This window comes from Pipistrellus kuhlii, unplaced genomic scaffold (assembly GCF_014108245.1).
Source record: "Pipistrellus kuhlii isolate mPipKuh1 unplaced genomic scaffold, mPipKuh1.p scaffold_m20_p_1, whole genome shotgun sequence".
Taxonomy (NCBI): Eukaryota; Metazoa; Chordata; class Mammalia; order Chiroptera; family Vespertilionidae; genus Pipistrellus; species Pipistrellus kuhlii.
In genome coordinates this window covers 49,824,072-49,846,467 of record NW_023425404.1, presented here as the reverse complement: position 1 = coordinate 49,846,467, position 22,396 = coordinate 49,824,072, and the positions used below count along the sequence as shown (strand labels likewise).

Genomic DNA, 22,396 nt, shown 5'->3' with positions numbered 1-22,396 from the left:
CACATTCCCAGAGGGAGTTGTGCAGGAGGCAATTGATCGATGTTTCTCTCTGTCCTCCCTCTCTGTAAAGAAATGTGTGTGTGTGTGTGTGTGTGTGTGTGTGTGTGTGTGTGTATATATATATATATATATATATATATATATATATATATATATTTATTTATTTTATTATTATTTTTTTTTAATACCACTGCAGGCGCACACTAATAATGTGATTTGTGGCCCATGCAAAAGACCCGGTTTTGGTTTTGTTTTGGTTTTCACTCTGGGCAAGTCTATTTTAAAGAAGTGGTTCTAATGCTGAGCCACACTCAAGGGGCCAAAGAGCCGCAGGTGGTTTGAGCGCCGTGGTTTGCCCACCACTGTCCTACACCAATGGCTACCTACTGTCAAATTTCTGTTTCCCTTTCAGAAAATTCCAAGTTGATTTCTTGTGGTCAGAAAAACTCCCTCTCCTCACCTTAACCCTCTAATCAGGCTGCTCTCTCTACCAAAGCTCACCCTCAAAATTAATCTCTAGACTGCCACAACCAACCATCACCTGTCATTCCTCACTCCCTTCTTACAGTACTTTCTTTTCAACTTTGGTAACACCACTAACAATGTCTGGTAACATTTTTAGAGTGATCTTCTAACAGTGAAATCATGTCACATTACCTTCCTGTTTAAAATTCTGACTTCACCGCAGTTAAATATCCAAATTAAAAATTATGGCTTACAGGTCTTACACCCTGCCTACCTCCTTCCAATCTCATCATCTTCCCCATTCATTGGGGTACTTCAGTCTTTTCCTGAAACACCAAATTCATTCTCACTTTGGGGGCTTTGTGCTCAGTAGTGCCTCAGGGGTCCTCAAACTTTTTAAAGTGGGGGCCAGATCACGGTCCCTCAGAGAGCTGGAGGGCCGGACTATATGAACTACTAATTCCTACTGTAACACCTCGGCTGCGCTCACTGCCCAAAAAACCTGGCGGGCCGGATCATACTCCTCTGCGGGCCGCATGTGGCCCGCGGGCCGTAGTTTGAAGATGCCTGCTACATGAAATACTTTTCATTTCAACTTGAATACGTATAATCTCTATTGACATAGCTTCCACTCTAGCCACCCATCACCCAGTTTTTATTTTCACTATGGTATTTATCACCGCCTGATGTTTTGTTTTAGTCCGTGTCCAAACAGAAGTTTCAGGAGAGCAGGGACTTTTCCTTGCTTACCACTGGAACCCTGACACCTAAAATGGTGCCTGGTTCATAAAAGCACTTCTGTATGCTGATGAATGCATAACCTTATTTGTCAAGTTAGACCAAACATTTCAGATCCCCAAAGAGATATGTATATGTATATGTATATGTATATGTATATGTATATGTATTGTATATGTATATGTATATTCAACCATCTTAGCTCATCTAGGGCTACTTTCTCTTACAAACAAGTTTCAACACATCATTGTATCATCTCTTTAATTATACCTTATTATGCTATGCCTTTTTAGGCACATCATTCAGGTTTTTGAAGGCAGCTAAGAAAATGTTTTGGACAGGGTCCTCCAATGTATCAAGGCATAAGAAATGTCTTCAGACTCTTGGATCCCTGTAGACATAGCTCACACAGCTAGTGTCTGATGATTAAACTTCCCACATGCCCGTATTCCAGAACAATGAGATCAGTAGATCCAGGCAAGCCTACAAAAAGAACAGATGTTAGCTGCAAACAATTCCACTTTCTAAAGTATTAGTGTGATTTAATTAGCATCTGACTCCAGCAGATGGTAAATATTGAGGAAAGAGATGGCCTCCATGTTGTTTGTGTTTGTTTTTGAATAGTCCCTCAAATATTTCTTTTTTTTTAAATATATTTTATTGATTTTTGTACAGTGGAAGGGAGAGAGATAGAGAGTTCGAAACATCAATGAGAGAGAGTCATTGATCAGTTGCCTCTTGCACACCCCCTACTGGGGATATGCCCGCAACCAAGGTACATGCCTTTGACCGGAATCTAACCAGGGGCCCTTCAGTCCCCAAGCCAACGCTCTATCCATTGAGCCAAACTGGTCCCGGCCCCCTCAAATATTTCTTGAATTAACAATTGAGTTCCTCAAATTAAGTCTTGCCCACAAATAGCATAAGTGACCAAAGCACCTGGGAATCAATTCAATGGCTTATTTGAAGATACCATAGGGTCCTAACTTGAGGTAGACTCTTTACTCAGTAAATGCCAGTGTCTGGAACTACTCCTAAAAACAAGTTATTCTTGCCCAACTGGCATGGCTCAGTGGTTGAGCATCAACTTATGAACTAGGAGGTCATGGTTCCATTTCTTATACGGCACATGCCCCGGTTATGGGCTCAATCCCCAGTGTAGGATGTGCAGGAGGCAGCTAATCAATGATTTTTATCATTGATATTTCTATCTCACTCTCCCTCTTTGAAATCAATAAAAATAGTAAAAAATAAAAATAAAAGCAAGCTATTCTCCATGCTCTTGGCTTAAAAGAAATAGAGAAGTAAATGATAGAACCTAGATTGTGCTTAAACAAGGGGCAATGACCTTTCTGCCATAACTTACTGCATTGTAGCCTCTAGCTGCTGTACCAATTGTTTGTCCACGTGGCGACAGAACAGGGGAAGAAGGTTGCTTGGGAAAGTTAGGGGTTCAGCCAAAGAGGCTGTAGGCATCTGAGCTATTTCCCAGGCGATCAGAATCACAATATCTGTCCTGAAGATCAGAGGAAGAAATAACATCCAAGTATTTGTATTTATGGAGGAAACAGATTCAAAGCCAAGATCCTTATTATCCTTTACCACCACCATCACCCTCTATGCAAATAAAGGAGAATATTTGCACATTTGACATATGCCAGGGCACTGTTTAATGCTTTACACATCATTTTTTCTTAATCTTAACTCTTAAGTGGCTAGTACTGTCATCCCTAGATCCCTAGTTTGTAAATGAAGAAACAGGCTAAGAAAGGGTTAAGTAATGTTCCCAAAAGTTATGGTGCTATGAAGTGGAGGCACCATTCAAAAGTAGATCCGTTTGATGCTAAAGCTTGTCCCCCTTAATTACTAGGTTACACCGCCTCGCATAGAAAATAAATTCTAGGGGACTATTGGGACGGAAAAAGGCAGAGCAGCTACAATACAACTCTGCGAGTTTTCCCTTAGACCAACTTCCTCCATGATGTTTGAATACACTGCTCAGGAAATATCTGGCCCAGCCTATGCATCCCAGATGTACTGAAATAATATATGTACAGGTCATTGTGATCTTACCAAGCTGTATGGTCACTGCTGGGTTCCTCCAGGGATGGATCCAGGGATACCAGCTTCGCCCCATGACTCAGCAGGGCATAGAGCAAAGATATTCCAAACTGCAAGTGATAAAGTGCCCAGGGGAAATGAGTTTGTCCTAGGCATCCAGTGCTTACCTGGCTCTTTCTTCCCAACTAAAACAACAAGTTTACATGCACAAATGGAGTCCAACACCCATAAAACGGTCAGATTTTACACTGGCTGGACAGAGAATTCGCAGACCTTTTACTGCTCTTAAGTATCCTAATGAAACTTCTGGGGACCTTACTAAATGCACACTCATTGAGTTCTGCCCCCAGAATCTGTAGATTAGTAATGGACCTAGGAATCTGATACAGATAGTCTGTGGACCCCACTTTAAGAAGCACTGCTTCAAGAGAGATCTTCAGAGAGAGTTCATAAGGCAATCAACTGGCATATCAGAAAATATCAGAACTTCCTATCTAGAGGCTCATTTTTTAAAATGTTCTATTTTTGTATCTATTATGTGCCTAATATTAGTATAGTATAACATATAAACTACTTATAAACACACATTGGTGATGTAGATTTTTTTCTATTAAACTTGGGTGACTTCTGCGCTAGAGGTCTACAGTGGCACCACCACCAGAGAACTTGTTAGAAAAGCAGACGTGTGGGCCCCACCCCGGGTCTCCTCAGTGACTCTCTGGCAGTGGGCCCAAGGTGACCCTAATGCTCACTAGAAGTTGATAAGCACTGAAAGGGTAAACTGGAGAGAGAAGGTGGCTGCAGAGATGAGAACATTCCCTCATTTATTCCTTGCCAGTGATAACACCTGGAGACCATCTATGGCAAGACAAAAGCCTCCCAGAAAACACAAACACACACACACACTCACACGAAAAAACAATTGCCTCCTAGATAGATATGTTACCTGGTTCTGAAGCACCACAGTGACTGGCCGCTCTGAGGAGCCAGGTGGAAGCAGCATTAGTCCCTGAAGTCCTTGGAGGAGTTCATGGAAGGTCAAGTGACTGATATATTTGCCCAGAGGTTTGAATAACATTTGTAGGACCTACAGGAAGGTCAGTGAGTGCCTCTCTCAGACTTTACAACTTCACCTCCTCCCACCTTGCCTTCGTCCCTTTTCTTTTTTTCTTTTTTTAAAAATATATTTTATTGATTTTTTACAGAGAGGAAGAGAGGAATAGAGAGCTAGAAACATCGATGAAAGAGAAAAATCGACCAACTGCCTCCTGCACACCCGCTACTGGGAATGTGCCCGCAACCAATGTACATGCCCTTGACTGGAATCGAACCTGGGACCTTTCAGTCCGCAGACCGACGCTCTATCCACTGAGCCAAACTAGTTTTGGCCATCCCTTTTTTTGCTGACCTGCCTTATCACCTACCTGGCCAAGTAATTTACCAGACCTATCACCACTAAGACCTCTCCATCACCAACACTGGTGCTTCAATACCTACTTGTTCTAGGATGCCTTCCCCAAGAAAAGTAGGTAAAGGCTCCATACTTGTCAGGGAGCCCTTATTTCCTCACCCACCACAGCACACTCACACCTGTAAATTTTCTTTTGTTCATTACACTTGAAGATGATCAGCTGTTCCTCTAGTTTACTCTGTAACTTTCTTGCCTGAGGGTGGCAGGGTCCATACCCCTCACTGCCCAGGCTTCTCTGGCATCTCTGGGGGTAGGAACTGGAGGAGGAGAAAAGATCCCTAACTCATCCATGAAATCATCCTCTCTTCTCCACTTGGCGCCACAGTACCTGATCAGCTGCATCCCTCTTGACCAGGAGTGGCAGGTGGTGGATGACAGCCAGAAGAAGGCTAACAGCTAGGTCCCGGGGCAGGAAGGGGAGCAGCCGGGCCACTAGGGCTTTCCCCTTCCTCACAGAGAGCACCTGCAGGAAGCCATCTGCTGTCTCCCTATGAGGGAGACAGAACATTTTTAGGGCTGTACGTAATGGGGAGGACTCCACGCCTGAAAGGATAAAGCAAATTTGCTGATCCTCCCCTTCCTGGGCAGAGGGATGACCCTCCCATGCTCACTCCAGATTACTCTGCTCCTGGGTCTTTAAGGCCTGGAAGAGCTTCTCAACCTGGTTTCTCTGCTGCTCAGAGTAGCAGGACTGTGGAGGCCCGTTCTTCTTGCCCTCCTCTATCTCTAGTAACTGAAGAAACATCTGGGGAAGTTGAGGGTGGGAAAAGAGGAAGAAGATGGTCAATTTGAGCAATATCCCATTTTCAAGGATTAGTTAGGAACTCTTCTCTAGGAGCTGATCTCACCTTCTCGATCCAGGACAACACCCGAAGCCTCTGACTGCTTGCAGCTCCGATCTCCTGGAAGAAAGAGTCCCCAGCCACCAGCCACACCTCCCAGCAGCAACCCAGGCCTCAGGGGAGCTACACATTGAGCTGGAAAGGCTAATTAACACAAAGTCTGATCACATTTCTCCCTCTCTTAGGTCACAATATGAACTCAAGCATGATGATGCTTAAGACCTTTCTCCAAATCAGGGAGGAGAGAAAAGGGTTCTGGGAAGATACCATTCCTACCGGTTCTGGAGTCCCATGGGGCACAGCATCAATAGCTCTGCGAGGGCTAAAACATGTTGACATGGCTACCTGGCCCAGGGAACCCTCGAATCGAACCACTGCAGGAAAGGAGTCAAGATACGCATATTTCCCTCCCCTTTCTACCCTCCGTCCACCCAGATGGTCAGCCCAACCCAGCAGATGTCAGCCCTGGGCCTACCTGACTCGTAAGCCTCTGCCTTCTGAATGTAAGGTGTTACCAGCTTGAGGGACTCCACCTTGCTCCTTTGTCCAAGCAGCTCTTGATCTGCCTCCTTCTTCTCTAGTTTCTGATAATAATTCTGAGAGCCCATGGAATGTAAAAAAAAGTATACTCATGTTCTGAATTGAGAATTAAGGTTCTCAAGTGCAACTTCTTTTAACACACCCTTTCCTATAGCATCTATTCCAGAAATGTTCATGGCACCTTAGGCCATATTTATAATCATTCTAAAGTACCTAGGCCTCATGCTAGCATTCATGGATTCCTCATACTAAGGACTTCAAGAGCTAGGTACTGCCCAGCCAGGTGGCTCAGTGGCTGAGTGCCCACCCATGAACCAAGAGGTCACGGGTTCAATTCCAGGTATGGGCACATGCCCAGGTTGCAGGCTCAATTCCCAGTAGGGGGCATGCCAAGATGTTTTTATCTCTTTATCTCTCTAAAAAAATTAATTTAAAAAAACATTTTTTAAAAAGGAGCTAGGTACCACTTCCAGGTCTGATAGAAAGGCAGAGAGAAAAGTGTAGAGTCAGGAAGCAAACCTGTCCCAGCATTTGCAACCTTCCTACATTGCTTGCTCCCAAGTTATACACTACATATCACATAGTCTCCATCTCCCCATTTAAAAATATATTTTATTGATTCTTTTACAGAGAGGAAGGGAGAGGGATAAAGAGTTAGAAATTTTGATGAGAGAGAAACATCAATCAGCTGCCTCCTGCACGCCCCTTATTGGGGATATGCCTGCAACCAAGATACATGCCCTTGACTAGAATCAAAACTGGGACCCTAGAGTCCACAGGCCGACATTCTATCCACTGAACCAAACCGGTTAGGGCCGTGATCGGCAAACTGCAGCTCTCGAGCCACTTGAGGCTCCTTGGCCCCTTAAGTGTGGCTCTTCCCCAAAATACCACACCTGGGCGAATCTATTTTGAAGTGGCATTAGAAGTTTAAAAAATTTGGCTCTCAAAAAAGAAATTTCAATCGTTGTACTGTTGATATGTGGCTCTGCTGACTAATGAGTTTGCGGACCACTGGGTTAGGGCCACCTCCCCATTTTGATGGTGTGATTCTGCCTGTGCTTTCCAAAGTCAGCTTTATCTGGTGGCGTGAAGACCATCAGTAGCTTGAAGTACAGAGATAGCACTATTGTCAGTTGGCCAGTTTTATACTTCTGAGGATTTTCTCAGCAGCTCTAATATTTCCTTAAAGAAATATGTAAAGTCCCAAGCTGGAATAAAGCCACTGACTGCAAGCCAAATAAGGATTTGAATAAAGCTCCTATATTAGGAGCAGGACCAAAAAGGCCAGAGTATAAAACGATTTCACTTTCAATGATCTTGACAGAAAGAGGGGATTTTTGAAGCAGAGTGAAAAGAGAAAAAGAAACTAAATAGGAAGGAGATAAAAGTGGAGACCTCAGTAGAGGGCTCATGGGCAGTTGAGGAGAAAAGTGAAATAAAGCTTTAACAACCCCCAAATGCATAAACAAAGATGTGTCCCATAAATAAAGGGTAGATGGGAAGCATTAAAAGGTGCGTGAAAATGTCTGCCATCGTTTGTTCAATTCAACAAATAGAATCCTTCTATTTCTAAGATCCTTGTGTTTTTATCTAAAAAAAAATAAAAATAAAAATAAAAATAAAGGTAAGTAGATAAATGTTTATATAACGACATTTCTAAAGAATCACAGGAGGTGGAAAAGTCTATATTTTCAGGCTGAATAGGGGAAATTATTGGCAAAGGATAGAGACAAAACCTCAGTGTATTTGGGACATTGTAAACAACCTCATTTGGCAGAAGTGTAGGAGAGCAGAGGGGTGAATGGGCTTGTAATGTCAACTTCAGAAATATGGCCCCTATGAGCTGGAGAGAGAACCCGAGAGGGCCTGTGGAGTCCAGGACCTTTTGACCCCAAGGTTAAAAACATGGGAAGAGTACAGGGGCTCACCTGGTAGTAATAGTCATCCAGGCAGGGCTTCTCACTCTGCAGCTGAACCATCTGCACTTTTATCACCCAGTCCTTCTCTTTTCGGGTCATGAGGTTGGCATAGGCGTCTGACTGCCGGGACCAAGGCTTTTTGGCTGGGGACCTTTAAGCCAGGAGGAGCACCCCTTTAGACCCACCCACCCTGCCACAGTGACCTTCCCCAGGGAGTGGAGCTGTGTGATAAGGATGGGAGCGAGTGCAGAGGTGGGCAGCACTATAGGAGTCCTAATTGTGCAGGGACTTAGGTGGGGGTTGGGGGGGGGGGGAACCCCAGCGCAAAGATGAGCCGCCCTCAACCCCACTCCTGATCTAGGTGTTTTATTTTTTTTAATTTTTTTTTTTTTTTTTTTTTTTTTTTTTTTTTTACCTTGGTGTTCGACTGTGCTGCTGCAGCTGCAAGATCCGTTGGTGTTGAGGGTGGAGCTGGGTCAGATGACTGGGAAGGCTTAGAAAGAAACTTGGGCTGGGTGAACACAGGGTCTCAGCTCCCTGCCCCCTCATTTAGCCTCCGGTAACCTCAGCTGGACATCATGTGCCTCCCCAAAGTCAGCCATATGAAACATCACAATCCTAGCTCACATTCTCCTCCAAGATACACTCTCCTGCAATTTGGCTGCAGGAAATCTCAACACCGTAGAAAACCATTTAGCCTGCTTGTCTCGAGTTCTAGTCCTACTCTCAGTTCTGCCATGTCAGTTAACCCTGAAGTTATTTTAGTCTCCCTGAGCCTCCATTTCCTCATCTGTGAGGGACTCTACCTCAGACTTTCCTTATTAAGTTTCTATAAGCATATTTCTGTGGAAGCTGGTAGTGTCTCCCACCCCTCCTCAGCCACTTCCTCCAGGGACCTCTGGGGAACAGACTGTTGTGGGTGCTGGGGCATCTGGCACCCAGAACCAGTACCTGAACCTAGGAGACCATGAGGTCGGTGGGCTGCAGAAGACATATGGGTCTGGTGGGAGCAGTCGAGGTCCAAAGTGCCGTACTGGAGAGCTGGTACTGGGATGTGTAGGCCGGAAAGGAACTGGCGACAAGTAGTCCAGGGTCTAAAAGGAATTAGAGAGGCATCTCCACCACAGAATGCTGCTCTTGCTGCTAAGTGCCTTTCCTGCCTCTATATTCTCACCTGCCTTTTTCCTCAAGACCCTCCCTGGACATTTTGCCATCTTGGGGGAACTTCAAGCCAGCTGTGAGGTCAGCAGACTGTGGATCCTGTCTTTGTTTCCAACAGGGTTTGTCACCTCCTAGGGAGCTGCTCTCCAGTCCCGGACAATGTGGGGCACGTGCTTTTCCTACTGTTGGTCGGCCAACACCTCTGCCTCTCCTCTCTGTGACAGTCTTAGCCCTTCAGCCACTGGGGCAATGCTTAGCTGTCTCTTTCCTGACTCACCTCAGAACTAGTTTCCTCCCTTCTCCCTGCACTCTTTCCTGCATTTCTTCCATCCCAGACCGCGTTCTCATTATGCAGTTAATTGAAGGGCAAGTGCTCTTTCTAGTCCTAAGCTCAGTGCTGCTTTATGTGCTGAAATGCAGGAAAGTGGAAGTAGGGATCTAGTTTGTCCTTTTTTTTTTTTTTTTTTTTTTTTTTTTTAAATAAATGGCCCGTTGTCCCAGTTCCATCTGTCACCAACCAAGCTTCTCTGCATGATCAGTGTCTCCCACCTCCCATACCTACATCTCACTTTGGATGCTTCATCTCCAACTAAGGTCAAGAGCAGACTAAACAATGGAAAGGAAGGACACTCTGCATGCCCCTTCTCAACACCTAGTCACTTTCTCACGCTCTGAAGACTGGAGCGACTCACCTGCCAGAGAAAGTGCAAGGAGGCAGGTGACATCCCCAGTGCCCCAGAGGCCTTGATTCCAGGAGAGCTTGGAAGACCTCTCTGGAATGGGAGAGAAGAAGAGCTAGACTCAGGTGAGCCTCTGTTGTGTCTTTATCCATAGAGTTTGTATCCATAGAGGGTACCCAGGACAAAGGCAGCCTGGCCCTCCCTCATAATCAAAGTCAACTGGGCCAGGGCCCTTGTCCTTTCCTACGGGGAAGCAAGACTGGTATCTCAGGAGCAGGTTGAGCTGAGTCATTCACTCTATATGGGAATCCTTGTCTCTCTGGTTGTGAGAATCCAAGGGAGTAAATATCAGGAATGGACTGCTGAGACACAGGAGCCCAGGATCAAAGATGACCCGTCTTCAGCACAGGAGCAGGGCCAGCACCTATGGATGGTGCCTACCCTTGATAGACTCTCCCCCACCTCCCTACCCCCATTATTAATTTTTAGAGAGAGAAGAAGGAAGAGGGAGAGAGACAGAAACATCAATGTGAATGAAACATTGATCAGCTGCCTCCTACACTCCCCTTATGAAGAAGAATTCTCAAATGTTTGAAAGCCTTCCTGGCACTTCCTTGTAGGGCCTTGGAGTTTACACATGATGAATCATGTGTACCCTGACCTTTCGTGCACAGAACAATGACCTAGCAACTGATCCACACTGGCCAGGGTTAGGATCTGGATTCTAAGATGAAGATAGCATCAGAAACTAAGTGGGTGACAGGAGGAAAGAGAAGGAAGAAGAGAGATTCTACTCAGGTACAAGCCTGAAACAGAAAGTATTAACCCAGGACCTATCTTAGAAAGGGGAAAAGAAGAGGAGAGGGATGTTTAGCCACAAACACTTCAGGCTACCGTCCCTCCAGCCTCTCCTGCCGTGGTACCTGGGTGTTAGTGACAGCACTGAGGATAGCTGGATCCCCAAGGTCTTCCTCCTCTTCATCTACTCCCTCCTCCAGGTCTGGGGCCAGATCTGGATCCAGATCCTCCTCTTCCTCCTCATTTTCTTCCTCCTCCTCCTCCAATTGGGAGCTAGACACCAGCTCCTCCTCAGGAGCCATGGGGCCACAGGACTTGTCTGGGCCTTGGTTTGAGTGGGGGCCTGAAGAAGCAGGGAGGGGGGTGGGGAGAGGGAGGCCAGGTGTGAGGAGTCTCGTCTAGAGAGTCTTCTCAATAGCACTTCTGTCCATGAGCCCTCTTCAGCACTACTTTCAAACAGCAGCCTCCTGTTCTAAGGCTCAACTCAGCCTCCATACCCCCGAGGACCCCTACCTGTCCCCGATTAGAGCAAACGGAACCTAGCAGGTGCCGGACACCTTTCTTTCTACATCCCCTCTTTAATTGCCTCATTAGGCACCACCACAGGCTTCCCCACCTGCTCTCCTCCACCTAACAGCCCTTTCTATGCCTCTTTAACCAACCAATTTCCAGCTGTCCTGACTCACTGCAATTTAACTCTACTGTGTGCCAGATACTTTACAGGTATATATCCATTCACCTCCCACAACCATCATACAAGTATGTTGTTGATCATTTCACTACAAGGGTGAGAAAGGGGACCCTGGAAAAGTGATTTCAGTTACCTAGCATGATCTAGCCAACAAGTAGACGAGTTTGGAGTCATTCCCAATGATTCTGGACATGCAAGCCCAGGTCCATCCACTGAGCCAGAATAGTAAGTCTCCGCACCCACAGGCTTTCTACCCAAGTACTACGGCTCACTTAGTGATACCTTCAAGACATGTCATCTTTGCAGGCTGGCAGACTTCCTCCACGGCTGCTTCCTCTGGCGAGAGAGCACTGTCAGCCTCTGGAAGGCAAACCTGGGACAGGGAAGAGACCCAGAGGCACCCTCCTCCTCAGCAAAAATAGCGTGGCACCCTACAGCATGGCTGTCCCCCAGCAAGGTTGTCAGGGGAGTACTGGCCCAGGATCTCAAGGAGCGGGGCTGCCTGAAACCCTCAACCTCTGACCTCATCAACCCAGCTCTAGGCAGCTGTCCTGCAAAGGCACTGAAGGGAGGGACAGGACCAGGGGTTGGGGGAGCACTCCCACAGACACCACCAGCCTCCACCGGTGCAGGGAGGGGGGCCCCCCCAGCTGCCTTGTTGCTGACACCCACCACCTGACTGTTGCTGTCCTCTCTGCTCACGTTAGCCATGGCAGCCTGGGCCAGGGCTGGCTTGCTGTCCCTGGCTTTAAGAGTCCCAGACCCTCCCCTTCTCTCCTGTTAAAGGGCCAGCATCCCCCAAACACAGCATCTTGATGGAGATAATGAGAACATAATCTTATGGTAACGAAAACTCTTGAAAGGGCAAGAGAAACAAACTGCAGTTTTTAACCATTCAATGTTTGAGTTCAGTTTTGGGGGATTTATATGTGGTAGCAGATATTTAAAGAAATCCCTGTTTTCTGCACCCTTCCTAGGAACTTTGTGAGGGTTTGTTTCCTTTAACCCGTAGTTTTGCTCCCTCAGAATTGGTTAGGAAAATTGGTGGATCCTGGGGAGATTACCTCACAACCAAGTAGTTCTCAGCGCTTCGCGCCCTTGTGGCTCCCAGCGGCCCACCTGGCGATGCTTGCCCTTCGCCTCGTCCAGGGCACTGCTACCCAGCTCTGACTGATGAGGGACCCCTGTGAACTTAGAAGCCAGGTCTCCAAAATAAAAACATTTCTGCATGAATCACACAGACAACCTTGCATCTTCTTGGCTGCTCTAATGGAAAAATGCTTCAGAAGCTGAAGAGTAGAAAGAAAAGCGATAACAAAAACACACATATTAGTACTGCCAATAGACAAAACCCAAGACCCACCTGAACATCATCTAACTCCTAAGTGATGCGCGTTCCGTGCCCACGTCCAGTATTCGGCTAAAACCCCTCTGCAGAACTTCTGAATAAAAGTAAAAAGAAGCTAATTTCTCTCTCTATCAAAAGGCAAGTTAGGGCCCTAGTGTGCTGGTTCCAGGACTATGATTCTTTTTTTTCTTTCTTTCTTTTTTTCTTTTAAAATCTGTTTTTATTGATTTTGGAGAGAAAGGAAGGAAGAGAGAGGGAGAGAGAGAAACATCATCTGGTGGCCTCCCCCACGCGCCCTGACCAAGAATTGAGCCCACAGCCTGTGTATGGACCTTGACTGGGGATCAAATCCAGGACCCTTCAGTGCGTGGGATGATGCTCCAACCAAATAAGCCACCCTGGCCAGGGCAGGACTGTGATTCTTGACGCGCCTAAATAAAAAATTTGTTTCAAAAGATATGCTGTAGGTCAGAACTATGTGGATAGGAGGAAATTTTTAAGGAGCTTGAAAGTTACCGAAAAACTTTTCAAATATTGGAATTGGGTTTAGGCCTTTTTGGCAATGTTATTTAGCTCTCATGAACTTCCTAAGAGTTCACTTTGGTATTATTAACAAAGGAGCCACATGGAGACGCTCAGTGTTCCAGAAGTGAGTCATTGTTACAGAGACCACGTCTGAGAAAGAGTCACTTGCTGCATGCTGGTTTTTATTGTGAAGGGACTTCTGGCACCAATTGGTACCAAGCAGGTGAAATAGGGTTAGTCTTCAAGGTAACAGCTCTGCCTTGGCTGTTTGAAATTTCACTTGGGGCCTAGTGGCTTTTGTGAAAGTCCCCTACCTTTACCTCAAGTCATATGTGTCTACTGGTGTCTACATATGTGTCTACTTGCATTTTCTAATATCCTGCCATAGATTAACTGTGCTACTTAATCTGTGCTACACTTGGGTTACAGCAATGAATAGGCAGATGCCACCCAGGGCCTCTTAGAGCTTCCATAAGAATAAGAAGTTACAGACAGGTAAACAGAATTGTTGGATCAAACATACATTAGAGCCCTACTTGGTTTGGCTCACTGAATGGAGCATCAGCCTGCGGACTGACTGTCCCCAGGTTCGAATCTGGTCAAGGTGCATGAGTGCATGCCCCACACTGGGGATTGAGCCTGTAACCTGGGCATGCAGGAAGCAGCCGATCAATGAGTCTCTCATCATTGATGTTCCTATCTTTCTTTCCCTTCCTCTCTGAAATCAATAAAATAATTTTAAAAAATATGTTAGAAATGTTTATGTTTGCTGACTAAAATACCTAAGGCCTGTCCTACTGGTATGGGACCAATTTTTTTTTCTTTTTATTTCTTATGGAGACATTTTTAATCCATAGTTTCAGTTTCTTTAAAGGCCATCGATCTATTCCAGTTTCCATTTTCTTCTTGGGGTTGTATTATTAAATTACATAATTTCTAGGAATGTGTTCATTTCTTATAAGTTCAAATTTATTGGCATAAAGTTGTTCATAGTATAACGGTATTTTTTAAATCCATGTTTAAATCTGTACTTTGTCTCCCTTTTCATTCCTAACAATATTTATTATGCCCTCTTTTTTCTTCTTTCCAGTTTGTCTATTTTATTAGTCTTTAAAAACACACACACACGAGTCGGGGATTTTTCAGGAAGTAGATAGTTCACTCAAATGGGTAATTTGAGTAGAATTTAACAAAGGGGAAGGCCAAATTCAGATGAATCATGCTGACGCACTTCACTATACATCGAACGTGGTGAATGGCTTTCAGAGAAAACTATAATCCTAATAGAGCAATATTTAGTATGAAGACATTTATTTTCAGAATTCTACCAAGTAAAACAAAAATTGCCAATAAAATTATCTGTATTAAAGAAATGCAATCTTCTGGCTGTAGACTATTTCTGAGAACTGCATTCATCCAACAGACACTTAAATGTCTGTGATCCAGATGCAGAGATACAGAGATGAAAGCCAATGCCTGTCCTTGAGGGTCCCAGTCTAGGGGTGGCATTCCAGAATTCATTAGTATGCCCGTTAGTTAACCTACATCAACATATTTTGGTATTCCTGCTGGTGGAAATGATAGACCAGCCTTTGGGCATTTTAAAGAGCAAAGTATGCTCTATTTTTTTCTTTTCTTTTTGAAGAAGTTAATGTTTTCCAAGATAATGGTTTTATCAGTATAACTTTTCAAGCGTGCAAAGTAATGGGATGTTTTTCCTCCTCACTTTCCCCTGGATGAAGGCACTTTCACTGCCTGCCATTGGTGAGCAGATACTGATTTGTTGCCATTAAGTAAACTTGGTTTCTTTGTGCTCTCTAAAGGGTTTCTATATTTTTTTTCATTGACTTAATAATGACAAATTAATGTATGTAATTGTCTATGCATTTTAAGTTAAACTGCCTAGAATGTGATTTGAGACATATACAGTTGTATTGTGACCTGTAAGCAATATGTTTGAGACATTAGGTTTTATGACCTGCTGCTGTATTTGTAAACAAAGACAAATGTTGCTTTAAGAAGTAATTATAATTAGGACTAGACGATGGATGTGATACTTGATACTTTTAAAGATAAACTTTTTTGCATTTGTGTATTATACCTGAAAACTTTTTTAAAAAATGTATTTTCATGGCTTCAAAAAAAAAAGAATTTAATAAAGGGGTATTTATAAAGGTGTAGAGAGAATATAGCACCATTATAAGGAATAGAACAGTACCCTGGGACTTGTAACAGTTGGCTGTTACCACTTTAGGGCAAAGGCCAGAGGATGGAGCCATTATCAAAACCTGGGGACAGAGAAGGTGCCTGCCTGGTAGGCAGATAATTTCAACATTTATTTCACGTGCGCTCCAGCGTGGCCGCCCTCTCCTGGATCCTATCCTTTCTCTCTGCACTCTGTCTCTGCTTTCTTCTTGCCTCTTGAGGCTGAGGCATGGCAAGGCTCCCCACTCCAGGGGTGCTTCACTTTCCTTTATGCAGTCCCCTGGCCCTGTTCACACTTTGGTAAATATGTCTGTCACAAAATCCTCCTGAGTGACCTCACTCAGATGTGCTATTTGTTTCCTATCAGGCCCCTGACTGACACCATCTCTGTTCTTTCCTTTGTCCTTGTTCAGCTTCCTCTCCCTCCCTCAAACATCAGCGCTCCAAAAACATAATCGTTGTCCTCTAGTCCCCTGCGTGAATCCCACCTCTTTATTTTCAGCAGTAATGGAGAAAATAGAGACCTTCAATTTATAGCAGGAGGAAATTTATATGCGTGCAGGCCCAGGCCTCCTCACCTCGTTCCTAGGTCTACCTCTTCTAGTCCAGCCTCTTTTTCTGGATCCTATGCCCTCTGGCCACTTTAGTCATGCTTCTCTACTCTGTGTCTTCAGTCTCTCTATTTTTCCTTCTTTCTTCGTCTTATAACATGGCATAGAAAAATCAGGATGTGTTCATTTTTTTATGAGCAAAATCCCTTTCTTGTTCCTGTTTCTTATTTTAACTGCCCTCTTTCTTTCTCCTACACAGTAAGCCAGGCTTCTCCATTTTCTCGACTCACATAATTTCTTCAGCTACTGCTTGCTCTCTGGCTTTTGAATAAATAAGATTACTTAAACAGGTAAAAGTAAAGACTTTACTTTCATATTTACACTTGATCTAAGCCAAAAGGCCGAAAAGCAATTTTACTTTCACATTTGAATTACATTTGTTTCACATGTTAAGACTGCCAGAAAACAAGTTGGAAGAAAGATCATGACTATAACTGTTTATTTCATTTTCAGCCTATTTAAAAAATATATTTTTATTTATTTCAGAGAGTAAGGGAGAGGGAGAGAGATATATAAATATCAATGATGAGAGAGAATCATTGATTGGCTGCCTACTGCAAGCCCCACACTGGGGATCTAACCCACAACCTGGGTATGTGCCCTGATCGGGAATTGAACTGATAGATTGATGCTCAACCACTGAGCTACACCGGCTAGGCCAGCCTTTCTTTTTTTCTTCAACATTAAATAGTTTGGAGTTTTAAGTTCTATTTTACTTATCCTTTATAAATAAAAGGCTAGTATGCAAATTGTCCCCTCAACTGGGAGTTCCACTGGGAGCTCAACAGGGAGTTTGACCAGGGGGTGGGGCCGGCCTGCCAACTTCATAAGGCCCTTCCCCAGCTAGTCAGGCCTCTCCCTGGCTGGCCAGACCCCACTTACACACGAATTCGTGCACTGGGCCTCTAGTCTTTAAATAGATGATTTTTAAAGATGAAAAGACATTTTATTATTATTTTAATATAACATAGTAGTGAATATACCTGATTGCATTTTCTCAAATGGCAAATGAGAACAGGACAGCATTTTACTGAAAACCTCAATATCATCTGTCTTTTGTAGGATTCAGTTTCCTATGACGTCTATGATACTGTCCATGAGGATACCAACAGTGCTTAGTAGTAAAGAACATTTTGCTAAGTTGTTCTATCATGGGTCCTTGCTCAAAGTGTTCATGTTTTTATTCAATCTGGTTTTCAGTATTTGATCCTGTGTTTCTTCATAGTTATATGCACGGGATCTGGCTGAGGGATAGTTTGGTGTGTTCCTATGGAATATCCACAGAAGGATGGTAGCAGACTATTATCCTGCCATCAGATGTCAAAGCAAGTTCTACTTGGCAATTACAGACAACTGGAAGAGAAGAGTATGTGGATTTATGACAAACACAGTATAAAGTTCCATTTTGGATTGGAAATAAATATTTCAAAATAGTTGTTTGATATTGCCCATTTCACTGCTGATACAGCCATAGTGAGTCAAGGTGTTTATCAAGTGGTATGGAAAAAGATTTGAAGAGAAAATGCTTTTAAAATTTGCTTCTAGGCATACCTATTTTCGTCCCTTGACATCTGCTCACCATGAGCCCGACATCTTGCCTTGACTAAATAGATGACTTAGCATAAAACTTAAATGGGTGACATCACCATTAAATTGTTTGTGGACCAGAAATATATTAAAAAGTAGCTTCATTGTATATTTCCATCATGACCTTCAAATATTCTAAGTGGAATTTGGGTATGACTACACTTGTTTAACCCTGACTTGTTGCTGATGATGGTTGCAGGATATATCTAGTTTCATATCCAACACATCTGAACCTATAATATATTCCTCCTATTCTTGCTCCTGTTTCTCCATGTTACCCAGGATTAATGAAAAGAAAGTCGCCTTTTAGGAATGGCAATAAATAAATATACAGTCATCAACTTCAGTTTCTACCCTGTGTACTCCTGATTTACTCTGTTCAAAAGCTGGGGGTTTACTTCCTGGAGAGGCAAGACAAAAATCAACATCCTCTTTCTAAACCCTGGTAGTTGATCTGCAGCGAGGCCATCGGGGAAATGGCCTGGTGGAAGCTGCCACCCAGGAGGACAGAGGTTGGACCAGGAGCCAGCTGGCTCTTGTCACTCCTAGTGTGCACTCCTTCCAGCTAGCTGGGGGTCTCCAGGTCGCAGCAGGACCGTCGCCTTCTGTACTGCACCTCCTCGGCCTCCATCCCTTCAGGGCTCTCTTCCTCCTAACACTTTACTTTGAAAAATTTCAATCCTACAAAAAATTCTGAGAGTCGGATAAAAGTAACCTCTGTTCAGCCTTCACCTGGCAGTTGATAACATTTTGCTTAACAAATATTCTCCAATAAGCTCCTTCTCTGTTACATCAGGCAGTGTTTGTTTCTAGTGACTAGCAACTTTGGCTGCCAGAACCACAAACAGGAAATTCGAGAATTTCAACATAACAGCCTTTTTAAAAACTACCCGGTAAGACAAGGAGATACAATTTTTCAATGATAATAACCTTCTTGGGGCAGGGTGTTGGGAGGTAAGTTCCCTCTGTTATTCTAAGATGGATTGTAACCTTGCACTAAAGTCTCTGGAGGGCAGTTTCACAGTGTGCTTGGATGGGAAAACTGGAAACTGGTTTTGAATTGGAAAACCAATTCAGATTTCAGTTAAAAAAAACACAGTATGGTATATTCATCTAATGAATACAACGAAAGCATGAAAAAAAAAAAGCCCTATATAACTCTTGATAGACATAAATTGCCCAAGTTATATAGGTAAATAAAAATGCTGTTTGCCAACAAATACATGCGAGGGGATGGGGCGCCCCACCCCACTGTCTAGGCAGAAGGCTTCCTTCCATCCTGGGCCCTCACCCCACACTCGCAGCCAGCCCGGCTGTCCCTCACGGGCCAGCGCGTCTCCTGCTCGGTCAGCACCGCCAGGGCGGCCAGATGCAGGCGGACCGGGCAGTTCCCGGCGCCGCGGGGAGCCCGGAGCCCGGAGCCCGGACTCGGAGCCTGCGGCCCGGGCCAGCGGGCCGGTTGAAGATGACAGTCTTGCGGAGACCTACGGAGAAGAGAATGATGAACAGGAACGTACTTCTAAAAGAAAGATCACTGGGATCCATATCGAGACACTGAAAAGGAGGTCGATACTGAAAGTGGAGGATCACGAGGGAGGCAGATGTCAGTGTTCTCAGCTCTGCAGCAGTCTCCCACAGTTCCTGTTTGCTGAGGTCCAGAAAGAGTGGGGCGGGGAATCTTCCTGTCCAAAGCAGAATTCGGCATTTTACGTGGACTCTGAGTCACGGGCTCAAGACCTTCAAGAACTGCCTCTCTCTCACTCCGACTCAGCGTTGCTGCTGAATTGGCCCAGGCTGCCTTCCTTCGGCAAAACCAAAGAAAAGTTATGAAGGCAAGGGATTAGGCGTGCGGTTAAAAGGGCCATTTGGGCCTGGAGGAAGGCAGTCTGTGTTTGAGCTGAAATCTGTGGCCGCTGATTTACAAGCATGCCCCAAGCCAGTGTGTTCCTTCAGGCTTACTGCCTTCAAAACACCTACCTCTATGTTTGACAACATCCAAAATAATACACTTCAGAGGCTCATTGCATTTTTCTCTGTCTTGAATATCTAAGTAAGGGCCCTTGTTTCCAGCCTCCTTCCTCTTACGTTAACAGCACAGCAAGTGCTGCTGCTGAATAGAATAGAGCAAGCAACAAGCTATGAATTTGGCCAAAATAAACAAAGGCTGGTAAAAACAAATATATATAATCGCAAAAATGTATACATACTTTAAAAGATGATAGCTCAATTTTGAAAATGAAATGTATTTTAGTAAATACTGCCTTTATAATTATTCAAAGTGTGTGTATACATTTTGGGGGGATACTCTACATATGCAGAATGATTACATATTTGTAAACACATATATCTAGACTTATATCTGTATATGAATAGACAAAACCTGGAAACAAACATTAATTCACTGGCAGTAGTTATGTTTGAATGGTAGGATAACAGGTGATTTAAATTTTTATCTTTATTCTTACCTCTATTGTCTGAACTTTTCATAATGAATATAAAATTTATTATTAGAAAAAATAAAGCTATGTGGACAAGCTTTTTATATATATTAAAAAGCTTGACCACATAGCTTTATTATATATCTATATATATCTATATATATCTATATCTATATATATATATATATATATATATATATAGCCTAAAAGAAAAACAACAACTCTATCTCCATGGGCACTTGTATCATGGTCTAAAGTCTACATTTTTTCCCTTGGCACCAAAGTCCTCTGCAGGCTCTTTGACTCCTCCAAGTGGAGATAGTGCTTCCCTGGTATCATAATCTATAGGACTATAAACCAGAGTCTATGAGCTTCTTGAAGAAAGAATTTTCCCCAGTACCAGCTCAGTGTTCAGCACCTGGTAAGGTGCTCAATAAAGGTTTGTTGAATGACGGAATGATTGTGATGAGCACTGAGATTTGATGGATAGATTAGGGCCAGGCTAAGAAGTAATAAGCCAAAGCTTTGAGAATACCTTCACCCTGAGGCAGTGGTCGGCAAACTCATTAGTCAACAGAGCCAAATATCAACAGTACGATGACTGAAATTTCTTTTGAGAGCTAAATTTTTTAAATTAAAACTTCTTCTAACGCCACTTCTTCAAAATAGACTCGCCCAGGCCGTGGTATTTTGTGGAAGAGCCACACTCAAAGGGCCAAAGAGCCACATGTGGCTCTTGAGTCGCAGTTTGCTGACCACAGCCCCGGGGAATAGAGGGCTCCTTTTGTTATTCTCATTACCTCTTTAACCTCAGCAACAGCCCGTGGAGCAAGAGTGGTTTGACTCATTTGGTTCATAGTGTCTATGAGATAGTCCAGCAATGGCAGTGCCATCAGGAGCTGAGCCAACTCTGAGGACAGTAATAGAAGGGAGAGAACAAAGTCCCCTGGTCAGTTCAGGTTTTGGGAAGACTCCTTCCCTCTCAATTGCTGAGCTGATGATAACCCAATAGGGGGCATGCAGGAGGCAGCCAGTCAATCATTCTCTCTCTTCATTGATATTTCTATCTCTCTCTCCCTTTCTCTTCCTCTCTGAAATCAATTATATAATATATATATGTGTGTGTATATACACACACACACACACACACACACACACACACATATATATATATATATATTAAAGACCCTTGGCCCTAACTGGTTTGGCTTAGGAGATAGAGTGTCAGCCTGTAGAATGAAGGGTCTCTATTCAATTCCAGTCAAGGGCACATGCCCAGTTTGTGGGCTCAGTCCCTAGTAGGGGGTGTGCAGGAGGCAACCAATCAATTATTATCTCTCATCATTAATGTTTCTCTCTCCCTTCCTCTCTGAAATCAATATATATATATATATATATATATATATATATATATATATATATATATATATTAATACCCTTGCCCTAGCTGGTTTGACTCAGTGGAAAGAATGTTGACTGTGGACTGAAGGGTCCCGGGGTCAATTTTGCTCAAGGGCACATGCCAGGGTGGTGGACTTGATTCTTAGTAGGGGGCGTGCAGGAGGCAGCAGCTGATCAATGTTTTTCCTCTCAGATTGATGTTTCACTCTCTATCTCTCTCTTTTTAAAAAATTGCTGTGTCTGTCAATTTCTAGAAGATTGACCTGCTAGGCAAACAGTGCTCTTGTTTTTTTTTTTTTAATTATATATATATATATATATATATATATATATATATATATATATATATATAGTTGATAGTATTACGGCTATCTCCCATTTTCCCCTTCCTTAACTTCCTCCTCCCAGCCCCTACCCACACCCCCAGGTCTTCACTACCCTGTCACCTATGTCCATGAACTATGCCTATCTGCTACAATAAAAGCCTAATATTGCAAATTATCCCCTCCACCAGAGTTCTTCTGGAGTTCACTGCTCGAGCACATGATCACCAGGTTCAGATGCTCCAACTGATAGGTTAGCTTGCTGTGGGCGCTGGCGGGTTGGGCCGGAAAGTGAGGTGTGAGGTAAGAGCTCCCAGGGTTTGGCCTGAGCCCCAAGTGGAGGTGGGAGGGGGCGGCAGCCAGAAGGGACCAGGTGGTGTGGGAAGCTGCTACTCATGATCTGAGAGTGTGGACTGCACAGCCCTCCGCACACTGTGGCGTTCTCAGTTTCTTTTTATTTGTTAAGTTTCACTAACAGGAGAGTGGGTAGCACCATTACAGGAGGGGGAGGGCGGGGGGAGAGAAGAACGATCCAGGAGTGCCTGCCAGAGGCCAAGGGGCCTGGGGCTCTCAGACGCAGCAGGGAGCG

At 44.1% G+C, this 22,396-nt stretch overlaps 1 protein-coding gene and 1 pseudogene across 1 annotated transcript; both read right to left on the bottom strand.

Moving 5' to 3' along the window:
* Nucleotides 1–1,440: 1,440 nt before the first annotated feature.
* PATL2 (PAT1 homolog 2) lies at nt 1,441–11,791 on the bottom strand. The gene is made up of 15 exons (XM_036443551.1): nt 11,652–11,791; nt 10,804–11,021; nt 9,893–9,973; nt 8,991–9,133; nt 8,455–8,532; nt 8,049–8,190; nt 6,053–6,173; nt 5,854–5,951; nt 5,584–5,637; nt 5,347–5,480; nt 5,064–5,223; nt 4,211–4,351; nt 3,277–3,374; nt 2,570–2,719; nt 1,441–1,686 (listed from the first exon to the last, which is right to left on the bottom strand). The coding sequence occupies exons 1-15, from the start codon at nt 11,665–11,667 to the stop codon at nt 1,668–1,670; spliced, it is 1,653 nt and encodes a 550-aa protein (XP_036299444.1). The 5' UTR covers nt 11,668–11,791; the 3' UTR covers nt 1,441–1,667.
* A 4,887-nt stretch (nt 11,792–16,678) lies between these two features.
* On the bottom strand, nt 16,679–18,111 carry LOC118722293 (annotated as a pseudogene).
* Nucleotides 18,112–22,396: the final 4,285 nt, after the last annotated feature.

Excerpts from the sequence above, each read along its gene's own strand:
- PATL2 (XM_036443551.1), bottom strand. Across the intron at positions 4,352-5,063 it reads AGAGGGATGCAGCTGATCAG|GTCCTACAAATGTTATTCAA; the intron begins GTACTGTGGCGC and ends ACCTTCCTGTAG. Across the intron at positions 2,720-3,276 it reads AGCAGTGACCATACAGCTTG|GACAGATATTGTGATTCTGA; the intron begins GTAAGATCACAA and ends TCTGATCTTCAG.